Source organism: Pan paniscus, chromosome 19, assembly GCF_029289425.2.
Source record: "Pan paniscus chromosome 19, NHGRI_mPanPan1-v2.0_pri, whole genome shotgun sequence".
Lineage (NCBI taxonomy): Eukaryota > Metazoa > Chordata > Mammalia > Primates > Hominidae > Pan > Pan paniscus.
The window spans coordinates 79265861-79291786 of record NC_073268.2 but is presented as its reverse complement, the minus strand read 5'-3'; the positions used below and the strand labels follow the sequence as shown (position 1 = coordinate 79291786).

The following is a 25926-nucleotide window of genomic DNA, read 5'->3' as shown; positions in this document are numbered from 1 at the left end:
AAGTAGAGCTCTATTCTGGAATTGCAATCTAACAGGAGAGACAATCTAACCTTCACATTTACATTGAAAAATTGAGTTTTTAACAGGCTTCTCTGCAATGCATATTCTTTTTTAAAATATAAAACTATTTCAAAAGGTTCATATGTGCATATAAATATATAAAGCAAAAGAACACACAATTAAAAATTAAATAAATGTGCCAAAATACAGCTTCTTAATGGCTTCCTTGAAAACTAGATGTCAAATTATCTTAGGCTGTGTTTATTTTTCTATAAAGAACAAAGTAGACTTTACAGCTCAGAAATCCATGTAACAAATACTCTACTCATCATACTCACAGGTTTTAGTTTTTCTTCCTCACTAGTCAATACTACAGAGTCTTTTCCCCTAGAAAAGCTGAAAGGCTTCTTATTCACTGGTCATGTTGTTATCAGACCTGACACATCAGGAATGACCCACACTTTAATCTCCAGCCAACTCTTTACGCTGCCCAGAACTTACTGTGTGTTACAGGTGATACTTCTTATAGCAGATGTTGATTATGGTCCCAAAGCACAAGAGATGCTCCCAAAGGGGTTTAGAACCCCTAACAACATCACCTGCTTCTTTTTGTATCCAGAGAAGCACTGTGGTATTCTGTTTTGAACAACTAATGATTTCAAGAGATTACACAGACGAGTTATTTTCATTAGATTGGTTGATATAAGCTTGTCCTTTCAGAATACTGCAGCAAATATAGGTTGTATGATTCCATTAGGATAAAAGAAATATTTTTACACAATTTTTCTCTGTGGTGCAGTTTAGTTCACCCTCTGTTAGAGCAAATTACTGGAAGAACTGGTTCTTAGGTTTCTAATGGCGCAGCGTTAACAGAGTGAATGATTCACGGATGTTCTTCTTAACATTCAGGAGTAACAAGGAAGGCTAGCAGTGCAGCCCAGGTCCAGAGCTGATGAATGGTGCAGTGCTGCTGTTGTCATAGCAACCAAGAGGAAAAAAGCAGCACCATATAAGGATCTGTGACATGGATTCTGGGAACAATTTATATTAAAAAGCTGTAAGCTCCTCATGCCTTAAAGCTGTAAACTCCTCTCTTACCGCTTCCTTCTCATGTTTTGCTCTTCTGAATTTCTGAATCAGAGCTGTGTGAATATACGCTGTAAAACAGTTACTTAGTAGGCACCAACAAAAAATGCAATTGAGGTAATTTAAAATATTAATACTTTAGCAAGCTAATATAGGTCTGCAGTATCTCCATAATTTATTGTTAAGTGTTAAAATTATACAGTGATTTTGTTGCAATGTAAGGAACTGTCTAGAGTTTGAGATAGCAGAAAATTCATTTTTAAATACTTAGAGATATTAAAACCCTAATTAAATGCCTTTCATTCAGATGGTATGCATCAGATATGCCAAAACTGCAGCACTATCAACTGATTGACTAATAAAGTAGCAATGACACCAATTTCAAAGAGAGGCATACTATCACCTGTATTCCTTCTAGATAAAGAAAGTTTCAAAAGACACTTACTTCACTAAAAATGCTCATAGCCTTCATTCATGAACAAGAAAACTTCTCCGTCAATCACTTGTAAGACAGGGTTACTGGTCCACTCCATGCTTCTAAAGGCCTCTCCCTAACTGGGCCTGGACAATCTTTTTCTTGTCATAGTTTTCCCTCACCTCCCAGGAATTAGGAAGAGCTCCCCCTTCCAGGGGATAGTAGGATAGCTTCCAAACGGTATCACAGGGGAAGGGGGAGCTAGTGAAAGCACCAATGCATAGATTGTCGTAATGGTACTCTCTCTATAGTCTTCTGGATGTTGCTCTGAGATGACTGGTGCAGAAAAATATCTTTCATTAGATTTATTAAGCATGGGTCACTGATGCTATGATATTTCATCTATTTAGATAGGGTAGTTCTATATGAAATTGTTCTATATCATATCTCTGTGTTACTTTTCCATCACCATTTATTTAATGAAATATTCAGATACAATACAAAGCAAAATATTAGGTAAATTTACCTATTATACCATTCTCTTATGTGGGCAACACTGCCATTATAATACCAATTCTGGAAAAGTTACGTATTTGTTGGTCATAGATTTATGATGCATTTATCTCCATAAATGAAGAACCTCAGTAAAATGTGACTAAAAAGAATTGCAATGTAGTGGGATGGACATGCATTTGACTAGTCTTGACTGTAGCTGGACTAACAGCTTTGCTACTTCTAAATATAACCCTGAGTAAGGCACCTAACTACTCTGACCCACTGATTCATCTCAGTAAAGCATTTTCTACCTTATTCCTAAAGCTACTGTGGGAATAGAAAAAAATAAATACAAAGCAAAGTCTTAAAATTCTAAAAATCTATATTATCTTTTTTAATAGTATCTAAGCAAAACAGCAAAGATAAAAATGAAAAGTGGAATTTCAATAGAACTCCATAAACACAGAAAATTGCCTGAAAGGGTAAATATTTTTCCAGGCTAGGTTTTATGTTTGATTGGATATTGTGTCCCATCACACTGCATATACTTTTCACAAGTAGCTAGTAGCTATTTCTTTTTAGAATTATAGTAGATACAGATACTGCGGACTAGCGTTCAAGGATTATTTAATATAATAATGTACAAGTAATTCTACTGCCTCAACATGACTTACGTCTTTAGAAAATAGTAACTTGGTAATAAAGAAGTATAAGTGGTTTCTATGGAATGGTTAATATCAAAGAACATGCAAAGTGATTGAGTTGTTTAAAATAACCTATTACTTTTTATCCTACCTAACTAGAAAACTGTAGGGCAAACTCAAAAATGAGCTATTATGTTTGACTTGAAAATTCCATGGACAGCCTATCTCATTCTGTTTCCTGGATAGTCTAATCTCTTCTACCTAGTAAGTTTTTTAACTCAAATATTGTCTTGTGCCAGTAGTTATTTTTGAGGGAAATTCTCTTCAGTTGTGACTTTTTAGAATACTGATTATTCAATATCTTAGGTAAAAAGAGCAACTTTCTCTCCCACCTCCCCATCATCAAGTCATGTTGAGCAGATCTTTGCATTAGAGAGATACCAGAAAAGTTCTGCAAAAAATGTAAACTTGGACAACAAATAATTTTTTCTAACGTTGCTTATGCTGTGTAGGAGCTAACTGGGATGAGGACATGATTAAAATACTTCAAAAGACAAAGTACACAGGTTTTGTTTTGCTTGAAAAATTGGATTTAACTTAAGGGTGGAGAGAGATTTAAGGAGTTAAGCTCTTCCCCTTGGTTACTAATTTTTAACTCCTTTATGATTAATTTAGGTAAGTCATGCTAAAACTTATATAGTTTTACATTCTTTTTTATTTTTATTCTTTTTTCAGTCTTGCTATATTAAAAGCTTTCTCTAAGGAGTAATCATCCGTGCTAAACTCTATTGTGCTTAAAGGTAGGGTAATATTTATGAAGAGATGTACATACGAAATCTCTATTCTCACAGGAGTTAAGAAAGTAACCATTCTACTAGCTATAGCAATTCAAGCTTTGGCCAACTTTCTACGTGGGGTTGTGTCTTTCCTAGCAACGGCTACTGCTCCAGATCAGGACTTCAATCTGCAGCAGTAGGGTAATGAGTGACAGAGAAGAAAAAGAAATATATTCTTAAAAATCATATATGTGATCCCTATACATCAGCCAACTACTTCATCTGGTGGTCAAAGAAAAAGAGAGTAAAGAGTAAAATAGTTACAACTCTAAAGGATAAACTGGCAGGGCTGGATATACTGAGAAGCAGTATTTCTGTTTAATGAATGTCGTGAATGATATGTAATGGATTTCTGAGGATAATTTTCTTTATACTCAGTTTTTATTTTATATGTTGACTTTACTATCTAAACCCTGAATAAAATTATCCCAAATGTGTGATGCTACCTCTAAATGATAATTGTAACATTTGAAAAAGGTCATGAGTTGGCAGGTGGTTCTTTCAGAATGTTTTTATTGATAAGCAGGGCATAAAAGGGCATATTGAACCATAAGATACACATATCAAATCTCCTTTCTCTCACTTTACTTACTTCATTAATCTAAAGTTATAAAATTTACTGAATGATATAGATGTATACATAATTTTTTCTAAAAATCATTTTCAGAAATCAGAAACATGAACATTAACCAGAAATGGAGAAAACAGAGATGTTCAACCAACTCTGGTATAACTCAAAACACTGCTCATTGTGCTATCTAAACAAAGTCATCAAAACAGATAATACCACATAGATAATTCTAAAATGACCATATTTCTTGGCTGGGCACAGTGGTTCACACCTGTAATCTCAGTGCTTTGGGAGACCGAGGTGAGAGGGTTGCTTGAGCCCAGGACTTTAGACCAGCCTGGGCAACATAGCAAGACCCCATCTCTACAAAATAATGAAAAAATTAGCCAGGTATGGTGGTGCACGCCTGTAGTCCCAGCTACTCAGGAGGCTGAGGTGGGAAGATCTCTTGACCCCAGGAGGTTGAGGCTGCAATGAGCAGTGATTGTGCCACCACACTCCAGTCTGGGTGACAAAGCAGGACTCTGTGTCTTAAAAAAAAAATAAGTAAAATGAAATAACCACATTTCTTAACTTTTGAAATTCTGCCCACGACATGAATGACTGACGGACAAGGTAAGGATGCGCATTTACAATTAAGAAAGGCCAGCTGAACTGAAAATGTCCTCTGGAACACTCTGCCCTCTGGTGTTTAAAATCCTCCTCTAAGAGAGGGAGTTACTCTGCCATGCCACGTGTTTATTACTCTTATGGGCTGAATGTCAATTTGGGTGCATAATTTTCTATAATGAGAATAAATATATAGTTTAGCATTATAAAAATTTCTGTTGTTACAATGTGAACATATATTCTGTTCTAAGCTTTATATTATCCCATACTATAATTTATTTCCTGTTTAGAGAGTTACTAAGGCTTTCTTTTGAATCGTGGATATTTATTTGACTTTTGTGATGCTTTGTGACTGAAAAGTATTCCTCATGGCCAAAATTGTTTAGCCCTTAAATTCCACATTTGACACTTTCTAAACTGCTCACATTCCATAGCAGGTGGGAAGTTAAGCAAGTAGAGAAGGACAAGGTCAATTAAGTTAAAAAATTAGACTTCCTAGGGACCATGGCATAAATCATGGTGAGTTTTCTGGGGAAGGTCACAGAAGAAGGATGGACAATGAAGGATTTTTTTCTGTAATCTTCATGGTATTTTCCATGTTTAAAACTGATACCCAATTCTTGGAAACACAACACAGGAGCTAGAAAGGATATTAATCAAGTGATTGACAACTTTTTCACATGTTAGGATTCTTTTTATTATTTCCCCTTGTTTGTCACAAGAAGGGCTTGGCACAAAAAGAAACTCTACACACATTTCTGTATTCCTCTCAGCCTTAAGGTGTTATTATCTTCACTGTACATATGAAGAAACAGAAGATCAAAAAGAACTAATCTGCCCAGACAGAGTTTACAAATGACTACGTAGAACTCTAAACGGGTTCTTCGTTCAGCTGGGTTCTTGACCAGTGTGACCCTATCAGTTCTTTTGGTCCTAGAGTTCTGAGCCTTAACCCTGCCACATTACAGACATTCCATAAAGATCTGTTGAAAAACAACATTACCTTACACTGTTGTCCTCAATGTTAGACGTTTTTCTTGGTGCTGACTACTTGTCCTCCCTGGAACTTTGCCTACTGCCTCCCCCTAGATTCCCTTGGATTAACAGGTTCCACTTACTTCCTGTGACACCTAACAATTACCCTACTGCTGATCCACCCTAATCTTTAGGGTCTGCTTATGCATCTACTTCATGAGTGCTACCACACTGTTATCTTACTAACTTGCCTTCTCCATCTCAGGTCCTAGGTGTCCTTGGTTTGACCCTTCATTGGTCACAGCACTAAAAGGAATGCTGGACCGTCAATTCAACACTTCAGATTTAGGCAAACATTTCTTTAAAAATGTAGAGAAAAGAAGCTATGAGCCCATGGTCAATAATTTTAAAAGAGAATATGGTTTGAGGGTATAGATTAAAAATAAAAAGCAATGGCCGGGCGCGGTGGCTCACGCCTGTAACCCAAGCACTTTGGAAGGCCGAGGCGGGCGGATCACAAGGTCAGGAGATCGAGACCATCCTGGCCAACATGGTGAAACCCTGTCTCTACTAAAAACACAAAAATTAGCTGGGCATGGTGGTGCACGCCTGTAATCCCAGCTACTCAGGAGGCTGAGGCAGGAGAATCACTTGAACCTGGGAGGCAGAGGTTGCAGTGAGCTGAGATTGTGCCACTGCACTCCAGCCTGGTGACAGAGTGAGATACAGTCTCAAAAAAATAAATAAATAAAATAAAAAGCAATTTATACAATCATAAACACATGGAAGCATCTAAAGAAATATTGCCATATCAGAAATTTTTTGATAAAGACAGATTGTGCCTGAAGAAGAAATATACAAAGAGAAGGGGAAATAATCAAAGATGAAGAGTAGAAAATCATCTAATGATATTGTCCACGAAGAATAGAGCCCCAGTTGAGAAGAGCTATGTTTTGAAGATAGCAAAAAGGATTGCTGGGATGTTTTTAGAATTAAAAAACAGACAAGGACAGGACAGATGTGCTGCATGGGAAAGATAAATCATGTAGTGATTTTATTATAAGCTTTCATTTATGAATCACCTTCTACGAGCTAAACTCTTTACTAAGTTCTTGACACACATCTTATTTAATTAATTACTTTTTTGGCAGGGAGACAGAGTCTCACTCTGTCAGTGGTGCTATCTCAGCTCACTGCAACCTCCACCTCTCGGGTTCAAGCGATTCTCCAGCCTCAGCCTCCCGAGTAGCTGGGATTACAGGTGCATGCCACCACACCCAGCTAATTTTTTTTGTATTTTTAGTAGAAACAGGATTTTGAGATGTTGCCCAGGCTATTCTCAAACTCCTGAGCTCAGGAAATCCTCCACCTTGGCCTCCCAAATTGCTGGGATTACAGGTGTGAGCCACCATTCCCGGCCATGATATCTTACTTAATCCATACAATACTCTGTGATGCAGAAATACCAATAATACAATACAGGTAAGAAAACATACTCAGAGTAGTCAAGTGACACGGCCAAGGTCATACAGTTAATAAGTAGCAAAGTCACGGTTTCAACCAAGTATATCTGACTCCAAAGTCTGCCATGTTTAACAATATCCTGCTCTAAGTAAGAGACACAACAATCTATTACTCAACCCTTGGTGCTATGGTTTGAACGTGTCCTCCAAAATTCAGGTGTTGAAATTTAAAGGCCAGTATGACACTAGAAAGAGGTAGAACCCTTAAGCGGTAGTTAAGCCATATAAAGGCTCCTCCCTTTGTGGCTGGGATTAAGACCTTATCAAAGAGGCTACAGAGTTAGGTTATGTCACACCTCCATCTTCCCTCAGGTGTGGATGAAATGTCCCTCCCTCTTGGAAGATGCAGCAACAAGGTGTTATCTTGGAAGCAGACAGCAGCCCTCACCAGACAACCAAACCTGCTGGTGCCTTGATCTTAGACTTCCCAGCCACCAAAACTGTGAGAAAATAGATTTTGTTCTTTATGAATTACCCAGTCCCAGAGGTTTTTTCTTATAGCAACCTAAACAAATTAAGACAACTCTGATTTTGCTTTAATGTTCTCCATTAAGAAAATTATATTTAAACTAATAAACATCATTAAGAGGACATTAAAGACCAAGTTTTGAGGACAAGTTAAAATACACATAATCAAAATCCAGACCCACACAATTTACCTTTCAGAATTCTAAAAGGACAGGAAGACATGAACATGAAACTACCAATAACAGTTTCTATAAAGCCATGCAGGAAATTCACAGAACTACAGGACTAAAGGATGCCAAAATGTGGACACTAGGAGTTTCTATTCAATTTCTCAAAAGAAAAAAATGCTCACTGAAAGTTGATAAGGGGTCACAAGGAAGAGTAATTTCAAAGTAATCTCATGCCCATTTTCATATGGTTACTAGAGCAGAAGATGATGAAAATAACACAGCTGTACTACCATCTTGGTATCAGACAGGCTGTAAATAAAGTCTTTTAAGCTACAGAAAAGTAGACATGATGGCTGCTTTCCAGGATATAAAACACTGCCACGTGAAAGAAGAGGTTAATTTATGTCGTATAGTTCTACAAGGCAGAACTAGGACTAATGGGTAGGAGCAATAAAGGAGGACATTTCCATCCATGTAAATTAGCGAACTGACAGTTAAAACTACTGAACAAAGGAGCAGGCTATGTTACAAAGAAGAAAGCTCACTATCACTGAAAGTGTTCACACAGAGACTGTTGACTATCCACTAAGTTTGCTGTGAAGATTAAATTTGCTCATATAGGTAAATTACTTAACACTGTCTAGAATAGGGTAACAGCTCAAAAAATATTATCTTTAATTACTACTACTATTATTATAATTATTATTACTTGTAAGTTTAGCTAAAACTCGCCTGTAAAATCATCTAGGTCTGATGACTCTTGGAGATCTTTGATTTCTATGGTTACCAGGCTAGTCATAATTTTAAGTTTTCTTGAGTCAAATTTACAGCAGTTTTCTTCCATCTCATTCAAGGTTTTTTTGTGTGTATTGTTTTGCTATAAAGCTATATGCTGTATTCCCTTATAATAAAAAGATTAGTGACTAATTTCTTGTTCTGTATGTTCTGTATGTTATCTTTTCTCGCTCCCTCTTTTTTATTTTGATCACTTCTATCAAAGATTGCTCTATTATCTTAGTCTTTTCAAGGAAACTGGCTTTACTGATCAAGTACTAGTTTTTTGCTTATTCATTTTCCCTTTTAACTTTATTGATTACTTCATGTTTACTATGTCTTCCTTGATCTCCTTATTAGTTCATTTATTTTCAGTACTTCTTGTTTTCTAATAAAAGTATTCAAGGTAATGACTTTTCCATAGAGTACCACTTTGGCTACATTTCATAAGTTTTAATACATAATACATGTTAATTTCCAACTTTTTTTTCAATTTTGGTTTCTGTTTTAACCCAAAAGTTATTTTAAAAAGTTATTTTAAAACTTTAAAATTTTAGAAGTAGAAAAGAAATTTCTCCCTATCTTCTTTGTTGTTAGATTCTATTTTGATTTTCAATGAAAAATATGTGCATTGTACAGAGATTTCTTTATGGCCAACTATATAATCAACTTTTTAAAATTTTTTATTTTTATTTATTTATTTTTTTTTTTTTTTGAGACGGAGTCTTGCTCTGTCACCAGGCTGGAGTGCAGCCGCATGATCTTGGCTCACTGCAACCTCTGCCTCACGGGTTCAAGGGATTCTCCTGCCTCAGCCTCCCAAGGAGCTGGGACTACAGGCACATGACACCACACCCAGCTGATTTTTGTATTTTTAGTAGAGACGGAGTTTCACCATGTTGGCCAGGATGGTCTCGATCTCTTGGCCTCTGATCTGCCCGCCTCGGCCTCCCGAAGTGCTGGGATTACAGGCGTGAGCCACAACGTCTGGCCTATAATCAACTTTTATAAACAGTTCACAAGTGCTGGAAAACAATACAAGTATAAGAAATCTTATGTTTTTCAGTATGAGGTTCTACACTCGGCTGAATTAAGCTTTTAAAAACTTTACACATATTAACTTTACATATTTATGGGGTATATGTAATATCTGGATACAGGCATATAATATGTAATGATCAAATCAGGGTAACTGAGATATCCATCACCTCAAACACTTATTTCTTTTTGTTTAGAACATTCCAAATCCTTTAGCAATTCTGAAATATAATGAGTTAAGTTTAATTGCTTATTATTCAAATTATCCATATCCTTTAATGAGCTGTTCATTTTATGAGGCATGAAATCTGCCTTAACCCATTTATGCCTAGTGTTCCACTATTGGAACGCTAAGCTTGTGGGAGTTATTTATATCCTACTGCTCAAGGTCATGGCCAAGGTCTGATTTTTGACATGAAAAAATTTGTAGCCTCCGGCATAAATGGGTTAAATATAAATTCATCAACTTTCCCTTTCATTGCTAATGTTTACTATATGAAGCTTTTATTTTTAAAAAACTTCCTTATTGAGATATAAGTACAATTTAATGGATTTAGTTCATTCACAGAATTGTACAATTGTCAGCATAATCTAAGTTTAGAACATTTTCATCACCCCAAAATGAAACCCTATACCCTTAAGCATTCACTACCTATACCATCGTTGGTGACCCCTTTCCCTTAGGTAACCACCAATTAACATTCTGTCTCTATAGATTACTTGCCTATTCTGGACATTTCATATAACTGCAATTGTATAACATATGTTCTTTTGTGACTGGTTTCTTTCACTTAGTGTAACGTTTTCAAGGTTCACCATGGATCATGAAAGCATTTATTTTTAATGCCAAATAATACGAATATATCACTTTTTATTTATCCACTCATCAGCTGATGAACATCAAACTGTTTTCACTCTTTGGCTATTATGAATAATGCTGCTATGAACATACATGTACAAGTTTTGGTGTGAACATATGTTTTCTTTTCTCTTGGATAACTTTATACATTTTGATGCCATGTTGTCTCATGCATAAAAAAGCAATAATCGTTAACATCTACTTCATGAATTGTATCTGCATAAAATATCAAATAAAACTTTTTTATTTGTGTTTAATGTTATTGCAAATAATACTATCCTTTTCTCAACATTTATTTGGTATATATTTTTCATTCCTTTATTTGTAAGCTTCCTCTCAATTTGTTTAGAAGCATCTATTATAAATAACACTCACTGGAAATGCTTTTTATACATTCTGATAACTTTGCCTTTATAAGGGAAACTGAAATCACTTTCTTGTGACAAGCAACTTATTTCATCTTATTTGACTTTTAAAAATATTTTTCTTATTGTTTTTCTTCCATTCCAATTTTCATCATAACCTTGCAAATCATCTAACCTGACAGAAATGAAACCATTTCATCTTAAAAGTATCAATGACTTGTTATTTTGGCTCTCTCTTCATTAAGGGTCATTTGGGCACTTTCGCAAACTTTCCCTAGTGGTGGCTGAATAGAGGTAGGAAGACAGGGCTACTATATTTCAAAAGAATACATACAGTAATACTACACTTACTACAAATAATCCTTTTATAAATAAACACTACAATACTATAAATAAAACTTTCACTTTGTATGAGAGACTTCCATTCAAATATGAAAAGAAAAAAAACTAGAAAATTACTTTGTCTAAAACCTCACAGGTTAAATATAAAAAGAGAAGGTTTAATTATTTTGAAATCCAGTGTGTGCAAATATCACAAAAGGATTATTTATTTGATAATTTATGCTGCCTTTTAGGTGTTCAACATATACGCAGTGGCAAAGGCTCACCCCTTAACCAAACTTTAGTCAGGTTCCTCTGATACCTCTTTTCAACGCTCTTGCGTGGGCCTTGTCCTCAAGCCTCCTGGCCCAGTTGTAGCAAGAATCCTGCTAACTCAGTTTAGTGAGAATCCCCCTACCCTTGATAATCTGGTCAACATGGCTTGCCTTCAGCAAGGCACTGTTTAGTTGGTTCGGCAATAATCCCCTTACTCTTGAAGCTTCCTCTTAATAATTTTCCATCCACTGATTCTATCCTCTGCCCCACTCTGCTCCTTAGCTATAAATCCCCAACATTCTTTACTATATTCAGAATTGAGCCCAGTTCTATACTATTGCAATAGAGCCTTACTAAAATCTGTTTTTACCACTTTACTGTCGAGCTCTGGTTTTCTTTAACAATACTGACTCATGATAATTGAAATTATTATATTGAATTAAGTAATAACCCTCTAACATTCTCTACTTTTGATTTGGAAGACTACAGAAATAACCTCTTCAAGGAAATAAGGGCCCCCCCTTTTTTCCAATCCTACACTGTTTTACAATAGCCTAATCTTTATCTCATAAACCAGAGAATCTGAATTAGAAATAGTTAGAAACCAAATTAGAAACAGTACCCTGAATGAGGTCCAGATCTAATAGTTTAATTAGTCTATTATTCCAAAAGAGCTTAAAAGTCTTAGTATATATTTCCTCATTTAACCTTACAAAAACATGTGGTCTCTAACAGTTAGCAATGATGGAACTTAAGACTACCATGCATGTCTCCTATATTTTTTAATCTAACAAATTCATTATACTATATTATGAATTCCAATGTTTATCCTAAAATTGCAAGATATTTACTCAGATGCCACAGTATTATAAGTATGCTGAAATAAATCTTGACTATAGAGACTAATACTATCTACAGGCCCTTTATATTTTCCAATTCACTTTTCAGTAATTTTTCCAGGATGTTTATAAAACAAGACTATGTTTCCATTTTTTCCAAGATATAAATGAGAAGAAAAATAATATTTGTTAATGTTTGTTATATGTTAGACTATATGTTTAAGAAATCTTATTTAATCTTTGCAGCAATTCTGTATTTTTTTCCCATCATAAAATTCACCACAGTACATCTTGAATTCTAGGTTTTCAAGAATTGCAGGATAAGTATATTATTATGCAAAGAACATATCATGAATATACTAAAATATATCAGACTATGTAGAATAACACTATGTATAGGCCCTTTTCAATGTCAAAAGAGCTTTTCAAAGATCTCCCCAGGATGTTTCTGGAACAAGTAAATGTTTCCTTTTTATTCATGGCTTTGGCCATAGCTAGCATCTAAAATATCCAGGCTCAGCATGATCAAATCAGTTATTGTGACTTATTTACCATCCAAATTGGATTGCCACATGGTCATTCTAATTTATTGGCAACAAATACTTTGAAAATCAGGCCATTTTTTCTCCCAGAGATTAGATAATAATCTATTTGATGTTGGTATTTGAAGATTACTCCTCAGAAAAGTAGACTGACTGACTTAGCGTAATTGTTTCTTGAAGGCTACCTTGCAAAAGCTCAGAACACATATTTGACATAGCTGATAAACACTCGATACCCACATCTCTTTAGAAACTATAATAATAATTTTAGCTAACATTTTGACTACTTACTCTATGCCAGACGCTGTCTTACGTGCTTTACATGTACTAATTAATCTAATTCTCTTATTACTCCTATGGGGTAGATACTATTATCATCCCTAGTTTAGAAATAAGGGAATTGAAGTACAGAGACTTTAAACAAATTTGAGCGAGATTACAGAGTCAGGAAATGACAGGGTTCATTTTGTTATACTGTCTCAAGAGATTTTGCATTTTATACATGATAAGACTTACAGAAAGCTATACAGCAAAACTTATGTCATCCCTCTCCCACTTCCGAGTAAGCGTTATCTCTCTAGGCTACCAACAAACGCATGCATGTGTGTATGTATGTCTGCATATGTATCATTTAAAAACACACATGGGTTCCTATTGAGAAATATTTGGATTTTCATTTTTTGCTATATAAACAATATCACATATAGTACGCACATACATATACATTTTCAAATCTGATCAAGCTTATTTGTAAAACAAACTCCTAGTAATAAGATTGGTGTATTAAGGATTATGTGCTTTATAATTTTGATACATATTGTCAAATTGCCATAAAAATGGTTGTACCAGTTTTCACCCCTACCCAAAGTATGTATATGCAAAATTTAAGTTTTACTAAATTTAACAAATGTACATAATGGGTAAATAATATAAATTCCGTAAGAGTTGAATGAATGAAGTTTTAGCATCCTTAATCATCTATCTATGCTGAGGATCTTTATGATACTATGGGAAAGCATCTTGGAAGGAGCACTGGGCAAGAATCTAGAGACCACAGGGAGCCTCTGCTTACTCTCTTCCACATCGCCCCCAAAGCACAGCAATACCTAAGTAAGTCCAACGAACCTTGAAACCTGCCCAATTTTTAGGTCTTCTTTACTGCTTAAACCATTTGGCTGTATCTTTTATTACTTGAAACAATAAAAATCTTAATTGATAAACTAGATGCTCCGGATGAGCTATTTAACTTCACTAAACCTTGATTTTCTTCTTGGTAAAATGAGACACATGTGGAGGGACTAGGTATTAATCCTAACTCTGACCGCTGCCTAGCTGTATTATCCTCCACAAGACATTTTACTTTCAGCAAGACATTTACCTCTCTATAAACTTAATTTGCTCATCTGTAAAGTGGAGACACCAGTGACAAAAACACAAGCTAATAAGAGTATGCCACACAACAGGCATTATAATGAAAATTATTGTCATTATTATTGCTATTACTCATTAAAAAGTGCGACTTTAAAAACATATGAAGCTTTAAAGTTCCCACTGGTATCTAACATGAAAAGCAATTTTTACAAATTTCTCAACAAATTTTATTAACAATAACGGCTAACACTTTCTGAGCCCTTAAACACGGTTTTTAAAAAGTATAAAACAATGTGATTATAAGAATAAGACAAACACCCATGAAGTCGGTTGTATTATTGTTATCCCCATTTTACAGATGAAGAAACAGAAGCAAACAGTCGTGACATGACACTCAGAGCTGGGATATAAACCCAAACAGTCGGACCACAAAGTCTATGTCTCTCTTGAACACATTTACTACATTAACTTATTTTTGTACTGAATAGAGTGAGGTGTGTATACTTTTAAAAATTAGTTTTCAAGCTCTAAACTATATCTATTCTTGAGCTGGTCTTTACCCATTCTTACTCCCTCCAGACTGAAAATGAGTCAAACTATTTGGAAATGGACCTATATCTGCAAATGAGTCTTTATATACACCGGCATGGAAGACTAAGATAAATATGTTAAGAGTATAAAGGTTACAGAGTAACAATGATAGGAAAAGGATACTCCTTTGTCATATCTTACAAAATGAAAACATAAGTACCCACCTTATTAGAAGTGGAGACAATGACTAATAATGACTATTTAAAGATCAGGAAAACCTATGCAGCTGTCCCCCAGTATCCATGGGGGACTGGTTCCAGGACCTTCCTTGGATTATGCTCAAATCCTTGATATGAAATGGCACAGTGTTTGCATATAACCTAGGCACATATTTCTGTATACTTCAAATCCTTTCTAAATTACTTATAATATCTAATACAATGTAAATGCCATGTAAATAGTTGTTAGACTGTATTGTTTAGGGATTATAAAAAAATCTACATGTTCAGTACAGATGGTTTTTTTAAGAAAAATATTTTCAATCTGTGTTTGGTTGAATCCATGAATTCAGAGGGCTGACTGCACAAGGCTAATGAATATGTGATACTCTAGTCCCTCATACTTCATTCTCTACATACATGCCAACAAGATTCGATTACAAGGTAAATTGGATCATACTACTACCTGTTCCTCCTCTGTTTAAAATCGTACAATCCTGGTGTGTGATGTTCCCCTTCCTGTGTCCAGAGGTGGGGGGAGGGAAGAGCGGGGAGGGATAGCATTAGGAAATATACCTAATGTAAATGATGAGTTAATGGGTGCAGCACACCAACATGGCGCATGTATACATATGTAACAAACCTGCACATTGTGCACATGTACCCTAAAACTTAAAGTATAATAAAAATAAATAAATAAAAATAAAAAGGAAAAAACAACAGAGAGAGAATAAATAAGGTAAAAAAAAAAAAATCCTACAATCAGAGTAGGCTCCTTACCGTGACCCTAAAAACTGTGGCTTCTGCCCACCTCTCCAACTCTTTTTATTTATTTATTTATTTTTATTTTTTATTTTTATTTTTTTTAGTGGCAGGGTCTTGCTTGTTCTGTTTCCCAGGCCTGAGTGCAGTGGTGCGATCAGAGCTCATTGCAGCTCCACCTCCTGGGCTCAAGCAACACTCCCACCGTAGCCTCCTTGGTAGCTAGGACTACATATGGGTGGCATGCCATGACACCCAGCTATTTTGTTTAAATTATTTGTTGTAGAGACAAGGTCTCATTATGTTGTCCAGGGTGGTCTCAAACTTCTGGCCTCATGCAATCTTCCTGCCTCGGCCTCTGAAAGTGCTGAGATGACAGGTATGAGCCATCGTGCCCCAGCTCTAACTCATTTTCTACTACTGTCCCTTCAGACTTACTCTGCTCAGGCCACACTTGCCTTCTTTCCATTCCTTGAACATGCCAAGCTCATTTCTGCTTTAGGACTTTTGTTCTGACTGTTAGCTCTGCCTGGAAAGTTCCGATCCCAGATCTTCCCATGGCTGGCTCCTTCTTAAATTGAAAACTCAGCTCAAATATCTCCTCCTTTGACTCTCCCCAGTCATTCCATAGAAGGAAACTCTACCTCAACCCCAGTTTCTATCCCCTTCCATATTGCATTACCTTTGTAGTAGTTGCCACTATTTAAAATTCAAGTATTTATTTACTGGCTATGCATTTATTACATCTTCTCTCAACTGAAATATAAAATCCTTGAAGGCAGGGGTCTTAGTGGTCCTTTTCACCACTCTATCATATCTAGAGCAGTGCCTAGGCATGTAATGGGCCTTAGACAAATATCTGTTGAATGATTAAGTAAAAAGCACTGAAGAATAATAAGCAAACTGCTTTTAACTGTGCCAGAGACAAGAGACTATTAGAAAGTCACAAAGAAAATAGAATATGATGACTCTTCTGGCCCTATTCATTCAGTTTGGTTGGTAATATGAATACATATAAGGCACTTGAAAGTTTGAATGTATGGAAATGGAGAAATTACTAAGTGTAGTCCTAATGGCCTGATTAAATTATTGCATTTTGATAATTAATGCCAAGAAAGAACCATTCTTTGGAGAAAATTTCTTTATGGTCGGCTAATTTTTTTCCATTCAACTTTCCTTTTACTTACTTATAACAAGATATAATTAGAAAAGAAGGGGTAACTGATGATTAGGTTAAGAAGGGATAATGGATGAATAATCTACTGAGGTTTTTATTTTGAATTTCAAAGTAATTTCATTCCAGGTTAAACTAGACAATTCTTATCATCTGCTTCACTTGGCAGAAAATTGACCAAAGAAACATTTTCCTGACATACTCTTTCAGTAAAGTTGTTTTCTTCCAAAATTTAAAAATGCATTCTTAATCATTAAATTGTTAGGCCTTTGATAGTCTTCAGTAAATTAAACTATGAGAAATTACAGAAGCTTCAAATACTGTAAAATTAAAACTCAAAAGTTCATACATGTCATTAATCAATTACACTCTGCATTACTGCTTCACTACAATACCTCTGTGATATTAGGTATGTTATTGACTTTGTTATATTTAATAGTTATCTCTTAATAAAGGTTGACTATTAAGTTGACATTCAAATTAAGATAGGCAAATGGGATAGGAAAGCGGTATCTCTAAAACTTCAGGCAATCCAGCTCACTTCTACATAAAAACTGGACTTACTATTTTTTCCACTCTGTGTGGTAAAATGAAACACATCACGTGACAGCCAACAGATTTGGGATTTTTATATTTTTAGTAATCAATAATACCTTTGACTGTAAAACAGGGAGAATTTCTAAGCACTGAGATTTTATTTAAGCCTAATCACATAAAATTCATCATATTTTTGGACATTAGAAGGGAACTGGTATTTCAGGATATTATGTTTTTAGGCTATTTTACCTATTTTTTTAATCTAATGACCAAAGTGTCTTTAGACTGAAGTATCTAACGACCAAAGTGACTTTGATTCATTTATTTTTTGAAAATGCCAATAATACACAATGTAAAGAGGCATAATTTATGCTTTGTAGAACTACAGAAGAAATGCTATTATTTTAATGAAAATTATAAACAGTGAAAAAGTTTCACCCTACATAGACAGAAGTGCCCAAAAATTTCATTTCTCATTTTCTTCTGAATTGTCATAATGATAATCAAACTTCTCTACTGTCTAGCTCAATGTCAGACAGGAAACAGTCGATATATCCTTTGTGAATAACTTAATTTCATGCCTCCATGCACTTAGAACCCATCAATACTAGCCAACTTACTAACGTCAGGGATATACTGATAATGCTAGAAGAAATCTAACAAAGTGACCCAGGATTACATATTTTCACACATAAGCATTCTTCAACTATATATTAAAATTTATTTCCTGAAAAGATGTAAAAGGACAAAAGTTCATTTAATAAAGCCACAGTTTCACACCTAACAACTTGATCTAAATGGGTAATACATATTGTGAGATCATATTAAAGTCAACATAATCCATAACTTATGAATTATAGTAAATATCCTAAGAAGTTAATGTCCAGTGTAGAGGAAAATATCTAAATTATCTTCTAAAAAATATATAAAATATACAAATAACAATTTCAAATAAAATACGACTGATGTACCTTTGCTGAACTATCAAGCTCCTATTATCCTAAAATTAGAATGTCTCCATCTGTTAACCTGACATGAACAAGCTGATAAATGAAATCAGAACAACAGTGTATTCTGGCAAAACCAGGAACTTCCTGAAAACCTAGAAAAATATGTTCACAACAGATGGGTCATTTAGAAAATAAATACATCAATCTGTCAAACTGAGTACTGTTCTAATTCTCTAAATTAAAATCAGTTGGAGTTTTTTTTTTTAGTGTCAAGAGTCTGTGACATTAGGAAGGCCAGAGAGGAAAAACCTAAAGATGCAAATATACACATCTGACGTGACCTAAAGTGTCATATCGTTAGGTTTCCTGTTAAACATACTAAATTTAGGTAAAGTCCTTACCAGTTAACTTCTTCACAGGCTGGAGCCGAACACTGATAGACTGATGTGTGAGTAAGGGGGAGGATGGAAGAGAGCGAGACATGCCCTCCATAATCCGAATGTGCTGCATACCTTCACTCACTGGAAGTGGCGGGACAGCGTAGTCTGGCTCAAAAGCACAGTCGCTTTCTGTGGAGATGCCACCTGTTAGAAGGGGATGGAACAAAAGAGCTGGTGAGAAAAGATCCTGCCTTCCCTATTAAAATACATCTTATAGGATAATCCAGAACAAAAAATATTAATTTTTCACTGTGAAAAATCAAAGTATTTTCACTACATGCATTCATTTCTACACTTACTATGTACTCAATTCCAGGTCTAGCACTACAAAACTGAAGATGAGTAAACTAAGGTTCCTTCTTATAAGGTGTTCACTATCTCATGAGAGATGCAATCATATAAGGAAATATAAGAAAATAATTTCCACATAAGTTGTATAAAGAAATGATCTTACTTTTTTTTTCTGATAAGACACACATTAAAGGTATTTATCTGCTTAGCAAGCCATCGTGTGCAATTGCTAGTAGGATCATTGTAACTCTATTTCTTTCTCCCCTCCTCCAAGAAAATACATAAAAATTCAAGTGGGTAAGACTGACATTATTATATAATGATCTTTGAATCTGTTCTAATTTTTAAAAAGTAATTATATGCTGTTTACTTCTACTTATATGCTATTGACTTCCACTTCTGGTAATGGCAGAATTATGTACTTCAGATAAACTTTTCCCAAGGAAAATTAGAACCATAAACATATGGTATAAAATTATATATATATAAATTTTTACATATATATATAGAGAGAGAGAGAGTGTGTGTGTGTGTATGTGTGTGTGTGTGTAGTCTAAGGCCCACCAAGGGGTGAAAGTGGAGATAGCAAAACTCCAACACTTTTGTTAAAAGCCCAAAGAACTATACTCTAGGAGCAAGTAGGAACTGAAACTTGACTGGTTCTCACAGGGACTAAAGCTCAGCTCTAAATATTTCCCATAAAATTAAATTAAGACAGTTTTGCATTGACAGTGCCTGCTAAAAACAAACATAAATCTTTGTGGAGGAAGGTAATATCATCATAGGTCTCAAATTATTTATATAATTGATCACATACAGCATCTAGCCCTTAATTAACAATAACAGAGATAAGATAACATGAACAAAGTAAATACAGAAGCCATATAAACCAGAAATAGTCTCATAAGGAATACTGAATACAAAACAATGAGGGACAGAATTTAAAATAATATGCTAAATATGTTTAAGAAAATAAACATTTAAAATTTTAGCAGAGGAATGAAATTATGAAATTAAAAATTTAATAAATAGATGTAAAGGTAGATTAGACATCAAATCAGTAAACTGGAAGATACGTCAGAAGAAAACATTAAAATGATGAATGGAGAGTCAAAGAATGGAAATAGATTCTCAGATATGACACCAAAAGCACAAGCATTAAAGGAAAAAATTAATTGGATTTCATCAAAATTAAAAACTGTATGCAACAAAGGATACTATCAAGAGAGTGAAAAGACAATGCTCATAATGGGAGAAAATATTTCCAAATCATGTATCTGATAGAGTCTAACATCTAGAACAAGCTTATCTAGCCCGTGGGCTGCATGCGGACAAGGACAGCTTTGAATGTGGCCCAAATCAAATTTTATAAACTTTCTTAAAACATTACGTTTTTTGTGGGTTTTTTTTGCAATTTTTTAAAGCTTATCAGCTATCGTTACTGTTGGTGTATTTTATGTGTGGTCCAAGACAATACTTCTTCCAATGTGGCCCAGGGAAGCCAAAAGATTGGACACCCCTGATTTATTAGGTTGGTGCAAAACTAATTGCAGTTTTTTGCCATTACTTTTAATAGAAGGTATAAAGAACAACTTCAACTCAACAACAAAAAGACAAACAATCCAATTTAAAAATGGGCAAAGCTGGGTGTCTTGACTCATGCCTATAATCCCAAGACTTTGAGAGGCCAAGTCAAGTGGATCACTTGAGCCCATAAGTTTGAGACCAGCCTGGGCAACGGAGTGGGATCCCATTTCTACAAAAAATATTTTTTAAAAAACTAGCCAGGTACAGTGGCATGTACCTGTAGTCCCAGCTACTTGGGAGGCTCAAGTGGGAGGATCACTTGCGCCCAGGAGGTTGAGGCTGCAGTGAGCCATGATTACACCACTGCACTCTAGCCTGGGTGACAGAGTGAGACCATTTCTTGAAAAAGAAAAAAAAAAAAAAAACTTCAAAGTACTTGAATAAACATTTCTCCAAAGATACACAAATGGCCAACAAGAACATGTAACGTAGCTCAACAATCATTACAGAAAAACAAAGCCAAAATGAGAGACCACTTTATACCCACTAAAATGGGTATAATAAAAAAATAGGAGAACAAAAAAAAGTTGGTGGCAAAATTAAAATCTTCATACACTTCTGGTGGAAATGTAAGACGGTGGTTCCTCAAAAAGTTAAACACAGAATTACCATATAACTTAGCCATTTCACTCCTTTGTATATACCCAAAGATACGAAAACAGGTTTTCAAGCAAAAACTTGAACATGAACGTTCACAGCAGCATTATTCATACATAATAGCCAAAAAGTGGAAACAACCCAAATGCCATTAACTGGTGAACGGATAAACAAAATGTGGCATATTTATACAATGAAATATTATCTAGCCATAAAAAGAATAAAGGTCTGATTCATGCTACAACATTCAAAAGCCTTGAAAACGTACTAAGTGGAAGAAGCCAGACACAAAAGACCACATTTGTATTATTCCATTTATATGAAATGTTCAGGAGAGGCAAATCCACAATCTGCCATGTTCTCTCCATTTCTTCAACCATGACCTTAGTTGAGGCCACTATTATCTTATCCCAAACTTCTGTTGGGAGAAATCTAGGATTTATTCTCTATCCTTGGATTTCAGGAATTTTACTAGGATTAACTTTTTTTCTTCTCATTCATCTCCGGGCCCTTTCACTTGCTATGCTGACTAAATCTTCTCTTCCAACATTTCTTTTCTCTCTCTGGAATTCTGGTCAGATGAATACTGTATCTCCTAGACTTACTTTTCAAGTCTCTTTCTCTCATCCTTGATTTCCAATCTTTCATGAATATATCTGACATTGATTCATATGAAATTGCAGTATTTTACAGTTACATAAACAAAGAGGCATGCCATTAGTGTAATTCCTTAACTGAGGAATCCTTTTATTGAAAAAAATCAGCATTAGATTTTCGAAAGCAATATATTTGATTTAGTGAAGCACCTCTTTTCACTTAAAATGTTCCAATGTTAAAAATTAGTTGATAATTTTAGAAACTAATAACACTCCTTAAGGAATAATACTGCAATTAGTCCAGTTTGGCTGTCCTACTTTACTTTTCTGCTTAAAACTATTTTCTTCCATCTTCTTTGTCCTATAAATTGTGCCTGAACTTATTGTAGCTACAGAGAAAAAACTAAAAATACATGTTTAAAGTACTGGTGAGCAGCGAATTTGATTATATACCATTTTTTCCTGGGTAACTAGCAATCTCAAAATCTCAGTGGTTTACATTGCCTGTATGCTCATGAGCCTTCAGACTGACTCTGAGTCAGCTGATCTAGGTTGGGCATGATAGGGCTAGCTAGATACCAGTACTATGGTCAGGTTCAGAACACTGCTATGTGTCTTCAATATTGGGCCCAGTCACTGAAGGCAAGTGAACAGACGTAGCATGCTCTTCTTGGCAGAAAAGAGGAGTGCAGGAGGCCAAGTCAAATCAGAGGAACATATTTAAGACTTCTGCTCAAGGCTGGGCACAGTGGCCCACATCTGAAATCCCAGCACTTTGGGAGGCTGAGGCAGGAGGGTTGTTTGAAGCCAGGAGTTTGAGATCGATGTGGGCAACAATGTAAGACACTGTCTCTACAAAAACGAAAAATATTAGCTGGGCGTGGTGTACCTGTAGTCCCAGCTACTCGGAAGGCTGAAGCAGGAGGATCAATTGAGCCCAGGAGTTTGAGGCTGCAGTGAGCTACGATCATACTACTGTACTTTGGCCTGGGCAACAGAGTAAGACCCTGTCTCTACTGAAAAAAACAACAAAGAAAAACTCTCTGCTCACTAACATTCCACTGGCCCAAGGAACTCATGGAGCCAAGAGAAGCATCAGTGGGGCAGGGACATATACTTGGCCTATACCAGTGGGGGCTTCTGCAAAGTTGCATAGCATAAGGAATACATGTATAGTTTTATAACACGAAGTTAAAAAAAAAAAGGCGGGGCGGGGGAGGAATCCAATTTACCAAGTATGTAAGACAGCACCTACTGGTACTCTACATTACTCAATCTTTATTTTCTACTTTTCTTTTCCTGCTTCAGTCAACCAAATTAAAAGTGACTGAGATAATATGATGGAGATGTGGCAGAATTTTCAAACTGCTAACTTGACAGAAAAAATTCAGTTATGCTGGACACCTGGTGACTAAACATTCAGAAGTTGAGGTCAGAATGCAGCAGAATCTAAAGTGTGTATGGACACCAAAGAAATGTTAGGAGTGACTATGATCCAACTGAAATTTCAGTTATCACGAGGTATTATACTTAACATAAATGATTATTAGATATTAAAGTTCAAGTTAACAGAGAAACTCTTCCATTGAAGACAATACATATTCTAGAGAACTGCCTTCTAGTTTTTCAAGTAATAAAAATAACCACAAATAAAAACCTAGAAATCAAAAACCTCTAGCATAATATGTTCACTTGTGATAATTCAGTGAACTGTATACATCATTGGTGAATTTTTCAGTTTACATGTCATGCTTCAATAAAAGTTTACTTTTAAAAAGTACACAGGAAAAAAATATATAGCATGGTGATAAACTGGCCCCTAAAGACAAAGCGATTTTGCATATGTAACAGAAGCAAAGGAGTTTTGCCTAAATTATTCCAAATGTCTTTTTAACTCAGAGTTCGTATCATCACTCTGTGACTCTGTAACATCCTTACAAGTCCACACCTCAGGCAAGAAACAGGCCCCGAGAAGTTTAACAATGAGTATAGGATCATATGATCAGACAACATGATTGCCTATGTAAAAATTCTAAGGTATCTACAAAAAAGCTATAAGAAAAAATAAGTCAGTAAGGCAAATTCACAGGTTACAAAGTTAATGTACAAGAATCAAGTGTCTTCCTATATACTAGCAATGAACATTTGGAAAATTTTAAAAAACATTTAACCAATATCATTACAATAACACTACTAAAAACATAAAATATTTAGGAATACATCTGACAGAATACATACCATGTACTCTGAAAACTACAAGAAACTGGTAAGAGAAATTAGAAACCTAAATAGAGTCAGGAGTTGTGGCATGTGCCTGTAGTCCCAGCTACTACTTGGGAGGCTGAGACAGAAGAATTGCTTGAGCTCAGGAGTTTAAGACCAGCCTGAGCAACATAGTGAGATACTGTCTCTAAAAAAATGAAAACAAAACCCAAAAATCCTAAATGGAGCAATGTACCATGTTTATGGATCTGAAGACTCCATATCACTATGTCAATTGTCTCCAAAGTGATCTACAGGTTTGAAGCAATCCCAATGGAAATATAGCAGGCAGTTAACTTTTATAGTAATCAATAAGCTAATTTTAAAATTTATACAGAAAAACAAAAGAACTAGGATAGCCACAACAATTTTGAACAAACAAAACCAAAACTGGAGTCCAAACAGTATATAATTTCAAGACCTACTATGTGGTACAGTAATCCAGAGCTTAGATGGTGTTAGAAAAACAATGGACACAAAATGAATGAAACAGTCTAGAGCATCCAGAAAAAGAACCACACATATAGCCAACTAATTTGTGACAAAGGTGAAAGGATAATTCAGTGTAGAAAGGATATTTTCAACAAATAATTTTGTTAACTACTAGACCTCCAAATGCAAAAACACGGGCCTTGAAGCATACCTCTACTCATGAAAACATCAAAGAGAAATTAGTCACAGACTGAAAATGTTAAAAAAAAAAAAACTATAAAACTATTAGAAGAAACTATAAAACTATAAAATTATAAACCTTTTAGAAGAAAACACAGGAGAAAATCTGTGTGACCTTGGGTCAGGTAGATTTCTTACAAAGGATCCCAAAAAGATGAACCATATTAAAAAACTGATGAACTGGAATTCACAAAAATTAAAAATTTCTACTCTTCAAATGATAGTGTTACAAAATGAAAAGCAGTACCGTTGAAAGAAAATACTTGCAAAACACATATCTAATAAAGGACTGGTAGTTAGGCTGTAAGAACTCTTAACTCAGGAACAAGAATGCAAACTACCCAATTTTAAAAATGGGCAAAAGATCTGAACAGACGCTTCACTAAGTAAGAAACATGGATGATAATATAGTTTGGATATTTGCCCCCGCCCCTATCTCATGTTGAACTGTAATGACCAATACTGAAGGTGGGCCTGTTGGGAGGTGTTTGGATGATGGCCGGAGGGGGATCCCTCATAGCTTGTTGCTGTCTTCGTGATAGTGAGTTCTCATGAGATATGGTCATTTAAAAGTATGTATCACCTCCCTCCACCCCTTGACTCCTGCTCCCGCCATGTGAGAAGGTGGCTTCCCCATCCACCTTCCACTATGATTGAAAGTTCCCTAAAGCTTCCCTAGAAGCCAAGCAGATGCCAGCACCATGATTCCTGTACAGCTTCCAGAATTGCGAGCCAATTAAACCTCTTTTCTTTATATATTACCCAGTCTCAGGTATTTCTTTATAGCAATGCAAGAATGGCCTAATACAGATGCTCAACATCATTAATCATTACAGTAATTCAAACTAGGAGTTACTACTACACACCTAGTAAAATGGCTAAAATAAAAAAAAACCCAGCAAAACCGAATGCTGACAAGAATGAACTACAGCTCTCATATACTGCTGGTGACAATATCAACTGGTATATATAAGTTGGGAAACAGTTTGGCAGTTTGTAAGTAAACCTACCATATGACCCAGAAATCCAGCTCCTAGGAATTTACCCAAAAGAAATGAAGATATATGTCCCTCCTCCCACACACAAATAGAAAAATTATTACTCTCCACAAACTGAAAAGTACCCAAATGTC

At 35.3% G+C, this 25926-nt stretch overlaps 1 protein-coding gene across 10 annotated transcripts in view; it reads right to left on the bottom strand.

Annotated features, from left to right (window-relative positions):
• TANC2 (tetratricopeptide repeat, ankyrin repeat and coiled-coil containing 2) overlaps positions 1-25926 on the bottom strand; it is a 471869-nt gene that overhangs the window by 309223 nt on the left and 136720 nt on the right. For 6 of the 10 annotated variants that reach the window (XM_034942670.3, XM_008963747.5, XM_034942667.3 and 3 more), the window contains one exon: positions 18751-18933. In XM_034942670.3, coding sequence (XP_034798561.1) covers positions 18751-18933 — 183 coding nt within the window. The other 4 variants (XM_034942673.4, XM_034942671.3, XM_034942674.4 and 1 more) reach the window with 2 other exon arrangements.